Source organism: Octodon degus, unplaced genomic scaffold, assembly GCF_000260255.1.
Source record: "Octodon degus isolate 3935 unplaced genomic scaffold, OctDeg1.0 scaffold00093, whole genome shotgun sequence".
Classification (NCBI taxonomy): Eukaryota; Metazoa; Chordata; class Mammalia; order Rodentia; family Octodontidae; genus Octodon; species Octodon degus.
In genome coordinates this window covers 9,525,969-9,534,770 of record NW_004524669.1, presented here as the reverse complement: position 1 = coordinate 9,534,770, position 8,802 = coordinate 9,525,969, and the positions used below count along the sequence as shown (strand labels likewise).

The 8,802-nt window shown below is 40.8% G+C and overlaps 2 protein-coding genes across 2 annotated transcripts in view; one reads left to right on the top strand and one right to left on the bottom strand.

The window, feature by feature from the left end:
• The window catches only part of Eif3m (eukaryotic translation initiation factor 3 subunit M), a 92,769-nt gene extending 86,122 nt beyond the window's left edge, over nucleotides 1–6,647 (top strand). Inside the window, exons 14-18 of the mRNA XM_023722905.1 lie at nucleotides 86–102; nucleotides 562–643; nucleotides 5,122–5,265; nucleotides 5,950–6,010; nucleotides 6,457–6,647. Coding sequence (XP_023578673.1) covers nucleotides 86–102; nucleotides 562–643; nucleotides 5,122–5,265; nucleotides 5,950–6,010; nucleotides 6,457–6,577 — 425 coding nt within the window. The 3' untranslated portion in view covers nucleotides 6,578–6,647. The remainder of the gene's footprint in view (nucleotides 1–85; nucleotides 103–561; nucleotides 644–5,121; nucleotides 5,266–5,949; nucleotides 6,011–6,456) is intronic.
• Nucleotides 6,648–6,933: 286 nt separating this feature from the next.
• Ccdc73 (coiled-coil domain containing 73) overlaps nucleotides 6,934–8,802 on the bottom strand; it is a 151,131-nt gene continuing 149,262 nt past the window's right edge. Inside the window, 1 exon segment of the mRNA XM_012516147.1 lies at nucleotides 6,934–7,143. Coding sequence (XP_012371601.1) covers nucleotides 6,934–7,143 — 210 coding nt within the window.

The following is an 8,802-nucleotide window of genomic DNA, read 5'->3' as shown; positions in this document are numbered from 1 at the left end:
AGGTGCATTGTACGAGCATTGAAAGATCCAAATGCCTTTCTTTTTGACCATCTTCTTACTTTAAAACCAGTCAAGTTTCTGGAAGGCGAGCTTATTCATGATGTAAGTAGCTGTCCTTCAGTGTGAAAGGTGTCCTGTCCCTGAATCTGGCCTGCTGAAGCAGCATTACCCTTTGCCAGTGGGTTAACCAGTGAGTGTCCATACTGGGCCCAGCACTTTGGGCCACAACTGACCCCAGCCAAAGAGTAGCCTGTTCTTCCTTTTTCCTGACTTTACAGACTTCAGTAATACACATTTCTTTTATTACGTAACGTCACTGAGCCCATTAGGAAGACAAATCCAGTATTTGGATTATCTTCCATTTTGTGTGTGTCATTCACCACCATCTTTTAGTGCAGATAATTTAGAGCTTGCTATGTTCACGGTTTATTTCATTTGAAAAATAAACTGTGAAAGCAGGATTGAGCAGTGATCTGATGAAACTGCAGTTAATGTCAGTGTCTTAAATATTTTGAATATAAAGCATTTTGTATTGACAGGATTTTTTTGTCTTGTCTGTAGCTTTTAACCATTTTTGTGAGCGCTAAGTTGGCATCATATGTCAAGTTTTATCAGAATAACAAAGACTTCATTGATTCACTTGGTAAGTTTTGGGGTTTTTCCTCTGGGAGCTAGTTAAATGGGAACATGCTGCTATTAACAGTTGTGCGCTCTTAAGTTCTGCAGTATGATTGTAGCCTCTCTATTCCTTCGAGCGGCCTGCAACAGAGCACCAGGAACAGATGTTAAATGAACAGTTTAAAAGATTACTTAGGCAAGCTGTGGTGGAGTTACACACCTTTACTCCTAGCTTAGGAGGCCAGCAGGGATCATGGCAGGAACACAAGTTCGAGGCCAGTCTGGGCACATAAAAAGACCCTGTCTCAGAACTGTTACTTAAAGGATAGGTGTGGGGCTGTCGCTCAGTGGTAGAGTGCTGGCCTACCATGCACCAGGCATGTTCATCCCCAGTGCTGCCCTGGAGTGACAATCCAAGCAGGGCACAAGATGGCATTTATAATAAAAGGATGATGAAACTAGCTTTCCAGGAACCTGGGCCTTTTCTGTCCACAAGAGCTTGTTGGACTTGGGGCCCTTGTGCTCTGTGAATGCTGTTAAGGTACCTGGAGGAGATTCAGGCAGGAATAGTTTCTTGGATGCATCTGCTTCTCAAGTTGGGATGAGAAGTAAAAGGTGGATGTTGCTTTGATCAAGGTGGTGCTTTGGAGCACTTGTTTTAAGAGATGAATTAAAGGCACGTCATGAAGCTAAAGGTTATTGTTTAAAATTGTCTGTAGGTAAGACCTTAATTCCTTAGATGTGTGGTAGTTGCATTTTTAGCCAACCCTCACCCTGCTGTGTAGCTATAGAATGGTAGAAGAAAACATTTTTCCCTCCTGTAATTAGTGTGTCTTGTGCTTGGATCTTTCTTAGCACCAGAAATTGAAGAATTACAAAAGAAACAGCACTGCTAATTACAAATAGATGTATAACAATTTTGCGTGATAGTTGAAACTTTTTCCCAGATGTAGTTAGACAGCATAAGCAATCTGATTTTCAGGCCTCAACTTTGTTGTTCAGTCAGCCTTCATGCATCCGAGTTCAAAACCACTTGCCAAATTGAATTGAACCTTACTGAGCCTTCTGGAGCGTTCAGTGATACAAAGAGCCCACTTAGGCACGCATGCCATAGGTTTACCATCCCTGCTGTATACATGTCATATTTTCATTTTCTTCTAGAGCATGTTTTTAACACACTAAAACTACAAAAATCTCAGAATCTGAAAAATCTCACAATATCTCTAGTTGAACACGTTTTGAATGTTCTAAAAGGCCTTTTTTTTTCTACAGCAAATCAGCTGTGAAAGTATGGGACTTTGTTTAGGCCATAATCAAAGTACATGAGAAGGTGATACGTTTCATATTAAAATTGAATTATTAGTCTCCTAGGTTGTTTGAGATGTTGATATACAATTATAATCTACTTGATTATACTTAGTTTTCAGTGATCATTAATTCTTGTCACCCCTGAATTTTGTGCAGCCATTGAAATTGGGGAAGATTGGCTTGACTTGGACACAGGCATTTGAAATACGCCAAGATTAAGTAGATGAGAGTGTGTGGAGTGCTTTGCCAGGTGCACTAACCCAGACAGCCACATTCTGCCCAGTTAATTTGCTTTGTGGCATGAAGCCCTGTGATGGAATGTTAATGTCAGCACCCTCTTTATTTACGCACCAAGGCAAGAGGAGTAGTAATTAACACTTGGACACTCCCCCATTGATGTGTAATTGACTGTTTCAAAGGAGCACTGGTTCATAAGCTATTGCATGCATTAAAATTGCGTTTTCTATATCGCAGCATTTTAAGACAGGGGTCAGTGACAATGCAGAAATTGCTCAATGATGCACATTTTTTTATTACTGCATTAAGGTTTTGACATATTAGTAATGAATAAATGTTTCCATAAAATTAGATTTTTTATAACTTTAGAATTGAAATACGAGCAGAACCCCGTGGCCCCTTGAAGGTAGTTGAATGAAACAAAGCCCCATGTCTCAGCTTAACCTCATTGGGTTTTTCTCAAGAGTGGAAGGCTGGAAGAGCATGTCTTTGTTTTAAAGGAATGACTTTAGATGTCAGTTTAAACTCTTCAGACACAAGTATCACATCACATACATTGTAGACTTAGGTAATTCCTCCGAGGAATAATTTTCATTGTAACTTTTTTTTTTTTTTAAGTGCATTTGATGCAGGGTCTCACTACATAGCTCGGATTGTAGTAGTGATCCTCCTGTTTTCAGCCTCCCCACTGCTGGGATTACAGGTGCGTGCCACCATGCCCAGTTTGTAGCCAGCTCAGTGTGCCTGGGGGCAGGGCTGGTGCCGCCTGGGGGGATGGGGATCGAATCCCGGTATGAGCTCTCTTGCCAGCCTTCTCTTACTTTTTTTCATTTATATTAAGAGCGTAACTTTGAAAAGTAGCAATAAAGTAGGTTTAAAGAGTTTTTAATCTTTAAAAAGTTTTAGTATTGGCAGAAATTTTATCATTTTATCATATTACAAGAACCATAGATGCCTATAGTACTGGGAATATTAAGTAATTTTTTAGTATTGTTTAACTTGCTCTGATAGGAAGAATTTGTAACATTGTTAATTTATTTTGCCAGTTAGAAATCATTTCCTAGGGCGCGGATTAAAGTGCCAGCTTAGGCAGAGCACAGTGGCTGGGGTTCCATCCCTGGTGTGCCGTGCTGGGTCCTGCCCCTGGGGCATGTTGAGACTTCGATTGAGACTGGTGTGGTGGCATGCACCTGTAATCCCAGCGCTTGGGAGGCAGAACACAGGCGGATCACTGAGTCCGATCTCACTAGTGAGATCCTGTAGACCCTGTAGACTCCTTACTAAAAAAATACAAAAAAATCATTTTCTAATTTGCTTTTGTTTTGTGAACATGTACACAAGTTAAACGTTTTCTGTTAGTTTGTTGCTGTAAGACTCTTTGGGAAAGATACTTTTGTTGAATGTGTATTTTTTGAATTATCACTGTATTTGTCATTTACGCCAGAAGTCAGGTTACAAATGGTATGAGTTCCACAGGTGGTCCCCATTCGTTGAAACATTTTTGATTAATACTGATGACTTAGGCCAAAGGTGTCATTACCCTCTGTCGGCTGAATTGCCCTGACATGGCCACGTGTGGTACAGTGTTAGCCACTTGCTAGCGTCTTGTTTCAGAAAGTCAATCAGCATCTGATTTGCATTTGTTAATTAGGGTTAATGTGCACTAATTGATTTTTTGTTGCTTGTAGATTTCCATTAAACCCAGTTAGCAGTACTTCCTTGGTTACCTCATTCATTTGAGTTACGATGCTCATGTTTTGTTGAATCTGTGCCAAATAGGAAGCTGGTATTGTAATTACAGCTCATTAACAGATGACCATGCCATCTGTTAGTGGGCTGCACTAGTCTTCACTGTGTTTGAATGTTATGAATTTCCAATGTATTCATGGGGTGCTTAGGTAACTTAACAGTACAAAGTTGAGGCTTTGAATTACTAAAATGCACATAATTGATCATTTGCTGAATTTATATAATAGGAAAGCCCAGAGTTAACTTGTAAGTAATTATAAGTTTTAGAGGCATCTTTATAAAAGTATATTGCCGTTAAAACTACCATACGTGATACTCTGTTACAGCGCTACTTCTCCTTAGGACCAGGTCATGTGAATTTGTACCTGGTCGTATGATCAGCCTCTGATCAATGTTTTCTAGGTTGGGTTTTTAAAGTAACAGGGATGGGACTTGGGCAACTTAAGTTTCCTTCTAGGTCTTACAGTTTTTTCTAATCTGTTTATATGTTTCATGAGAAATTAAAATGCAGAATTGGAGTTATTTGTCTAATCTTCTACTTTTGCATTTTAGAACAAGTATCACTATTAGTTGTACTTCTTAATGTAGTACTAAGTGTGCTGCCATGTAAATGTTGAATGATAAACATTTTTTGGCAGTATTGATTTGTAACGACTGAGTCCAAAGTGACCTGAAGAGAAATGGAAAATTTTTCATAACTTAAAATATTGATGAAAAAATATTATGTCATATTTAGTTGTGATAGCAGTGCAGCGCATGCTGAACAGGCAGGGAGTGCTGTGTGTGAAGTGAAGAGCTGTTGGTGGAGATCAGCTTGGCTGGTTTAACTTGGAAATGTACCGTGTAGGTTTCATATCTGCAATGTATAAAAACAAAAATATAAGATGTACACAATTTTAGACTCTAAAAATGTCTTTTTGTAGCTCGTTCTTTAGACTTCGTGGCATACAGGCCTGTGAGGTGGGTAGAGGATAGATGTGCTCTCCTCGCGTCAAGAGTGTCGCTGCGAAGCCTAGTGTGCGCTAGTAATTATAAAACAAATGTGGGTCCACAAAGATTAAGCATGAGTTTATGGTTAACAAATACAGTTTTTCTGAAAATGACCTGTGTTAAGTGCACAGACCCAGTGATCGTCACAGCTTACCCGATGGTGATCGGGTGGCCCTTGAGTCAGTTTGGGTCCTCACCAGACTCCATTCTGTTCTCCAGGCCTTTTACACGAGCAGAACATGGCAAAGATGCGACTGCTCACTTTCATGGGGATGGCAGTGGAGAACAAAGAGATTTCCTTCGATACCATGCAGCAGGAACTTCAGATTGGGGCTGACGATGTGGAAGCCTTTGTGATTGACGGTAAGGTAACTGGAATGTGTATGTTGAGTTCTAGGATTTCTGCAAGGAGAAGTCTGTATCTTGAACCTTATGCTAATGTGGCATGTGATTGTATTTAGTAGATTAGCAGACAGATTTGTTATGTGAAGACTGAGTGGAGTGGGAGGTGCGTGGGTTTGGGTATCCTCTGCTGAAATCATGTAGAATAGGCAGAGTGGTGTAGTGGATAAGGCCTCCGTAAGTAACCGGAGTGCAGTTCATGTGTGACTGTGAGGAGTGAATTAAGGCAGATTATGCACTGTGCCTGGCACCTAGCTGCTGCTGCAGATTAACTCAGGAACAGAAATTTCTTCCCCAGAAATTGCAGATAAAGTGACACAGCTGTTAATCAGGACATTTTCCCAAACTTTCAAGCTTGAAAATCTAATCAGTCTCCGGTAGTCATGTAAGGGCTGAGTCCCCCGTACATGCAGGGGAGAAGGTGCATGCACAGGGCTGACTACACGTGGGCTGGCCTGGCAGCCACAGGACAGGCGCGGGCCCCTCGGCCATGCTGCCTCAGTCCCCTCCCCAGACAGGGTGCAGAGAGCTGCTTGGTAAACTGTTGGAAAGGGACTAAAGTTCATTGTGGCCACATGTTCACACCTCAGCTGTTTCTTGTAAGTTTCCTATATAATATATCGTGTGAAAAATCTTTTTTTCCAGCGGTAAGAACTAAAATGGTCTACTGCAAAATTGATCAGACCCAGAGAAAAGTAGTTGTCAGGTAAGACATTTAATACCTTGCAGCATTTTGTAGGACAGTTTGGTTCGATGTGATTATTTCACTTGCATGTTGAGAGACAAGGTTGGTGTTCTTTCAAGTTGACTGTAGTTAAATAGTTGCCATTTATCATAATTTTATTAAAGTTCAGACTGAATGTGATTAGCTTATTTAATGAAAGAGTCCTATTTTCCAGCACATTTCATTTAATGGCCATGCTCTGGCTAGAATACTAATGACTTGTGTTCACTTCATAGAGTTGGTTAGGAGACTAGAAGGTTTTGATCGATACGGTAAAGATTTTTTTTTTAAAACTAGCATTAATTCTTAATATTTTTTTTTTAAATATATAACTTAGCGCTTAACTGGGCTCAAGTGTGTAGTACTATAGAAAGAATACCACAAGATAAAACACTGACTAATACTGTTTTTAATTTTTCAATTTTTAGTCATAGCACACACCGGACATTTGGAAAACAGCAGTGGCAGCAACTGTATGACACACTTAATGCCTGGAAACAAAACTTGAACAAAGTGAAAAACAGCCTTTTGAGTCTTTCTGATACCTGAATTTTTATGCATATGATACTGGGGTTTTCTGGGGGAAGAAAATTAAATCATAGTAAAATGTTAAAACTAAAACTGGTGGTGTCGTTCATTGTCTCAAATTTGAGTTAAAATCACAAGCCTCAGAGGGTACAAAGGGCCACTGCCTATCTGTAAAGGATATTGAGAGAACTGATGCTTTGAAGGAAGTGTACGCAATAACAGGATTTTAAGAGGAGCTGGATACTAACAAACAGCAAACCCCAAACTCAAGGTGGCTGTCTTACCTGACCTTTGCAGACCCGTGCTACCTTAGCACGCAGGAGACCTGAAGAATGGGACGCAGTGGCCGCTTCATTCTAGCAAAAATGAGGTCAGCGTCAGTTAAGCTGTGTTTTCCCCAGCATCTCTTCCGCTTTCCTCTTTTTAGGCTGGTTGTCATTTTCTGAGCTGAGGTGCTTCTCAGTTTCAGTGACAAGGCTTTGCCAGTTGTCTTCAGCAGAAGTGGCAGTCAGAATAGGAGGCTTTTCAGACTTGATGGCCTGAAAGTGGCTTTGCAGCACAGTTGGAACCAGAGGCTGTGCTTTCACCTAGGACAGATCCAGTATGGTTTACTGTTGAGGTTAGAGTACAGGAGACTAAGGACAGTCTGCTCAGCCTCTGCCATGCAAGCATATGACAAAGCCAGGGTCTTCCTGGGTGATTTATAATGAGTCATTCTGACACCAGAGAGCTATACAGTGTGAACTTGTAGGTTCATATTAGCTTTTGATAACCTAATATATTCCAGGGGACCACAGATGTTCTAAAGGGTATTAAACATGCAGATAAAAATCAGTATTCTACACCTTTCCCTTCCAAACATTTAAAAAAAATTTTTTTTTATTTTTGCAGAACTGGGGATTGAACTTAGGCTCTTGCGCTTGCCAGGGAAGCGCTTATTCCACTGAGCTATCTCCCCGCCCGCCCCCAAACATCTCTTGTATCCTCTGTGGAAGTGAAGAGAAAACTAAAAAACTGAAATGGAAGTGAAGGCTTTATTTCATGCTTCCTCTCTGCCTCAGAGCACCCACACTGAAGAAACAGCAGAGAGCAGTGAGGTGCTGGGAGCTGGCATGTTTCCAGGGCACTGTGCTGTGACTTCCATTGTAAGTTATTTCTGGTAACAGAAACTGCAAATTTAGAAATAGAGAAAAATATATGAACTACAAATCTTTAGTAATCTGCCAGCTAGACAGGCCTGTCACTTCTATTGTTTGCTGCTGGTGCTTTCTATTCGTAGCCTATTGAGTAATCCTTTAGTATTTTATATCTTGCCTTTTCTCTGTGCGCAGTTACCTAGGTCTTTGTATTTTTCATCAACTGTGAATAGCTTCAAATATCCCTTCTATGGATGTATGATATTTGGCCATCTACTGAAAGCTTGTTATTCATAGTTGACCTTAGGAAAAGTAAACTTAAGGTGGTTTCATGGGAAAAATGTTGATGGTGGTTAGATTTACAGGTAAAATATTTTATTTGAAAAGGAGTATTAAATTGCCTTAAGATAATAGCTACTGTGCTAATTTTTGGTTGTAATGTAAATTATATTTCAGAAATGGTGAACAGTATACAAATTGCATTGAAATCACCCAGGACCATTTGTTCACAAATACCTGATCTTTTGATCTTTTGAGGACTGCTTTTTAAAAATCGTTTGCAGTGTGACTGATAAAAGTAGCCCATTGGTAATAAAATCGTCACCTGGGGTGAAATTAGGAAGTGCTATCTGAAGAGGCAAGTGAACGTCTAGGGCTGCCCCTTGGGACTGTGCCGCCCACCTAGCCTCCAGCCCTCGGTGAGCCCTGCTCCGACCCTGGGAGTCACCTTCAGGCTTTTTATTCCCAGACGAGCCTGGTGTGGGTGAAAACGTGGCACAGAATGCACAATCTTGTCTGGCATGGAGCTGCGTCCACTACCTCATCTGGCTCCCAGAACCAAAGTGGACTCTGACATAAATACAATAGGGAGGAGCAAGTAAACCCAAGAAAAACTGGTCTGTTTGATGGTCCTGTTTGGTCCAATAATCCATTGGCATCTAACACAAATGAGCAGTTTCCAAAATCCTGATTCTTTTTGCTCAGGTCTGCATGTAACCAAAGTGGTCCTAGTTAGTGTGGGCTTCCTGCAGCCTCCTGCGGTGTCTGTAGCTGAACCTGTTGTCGCATGCGTTAGCACAGATCTTTATGTTTTTCCTCCCCGTGTATTTT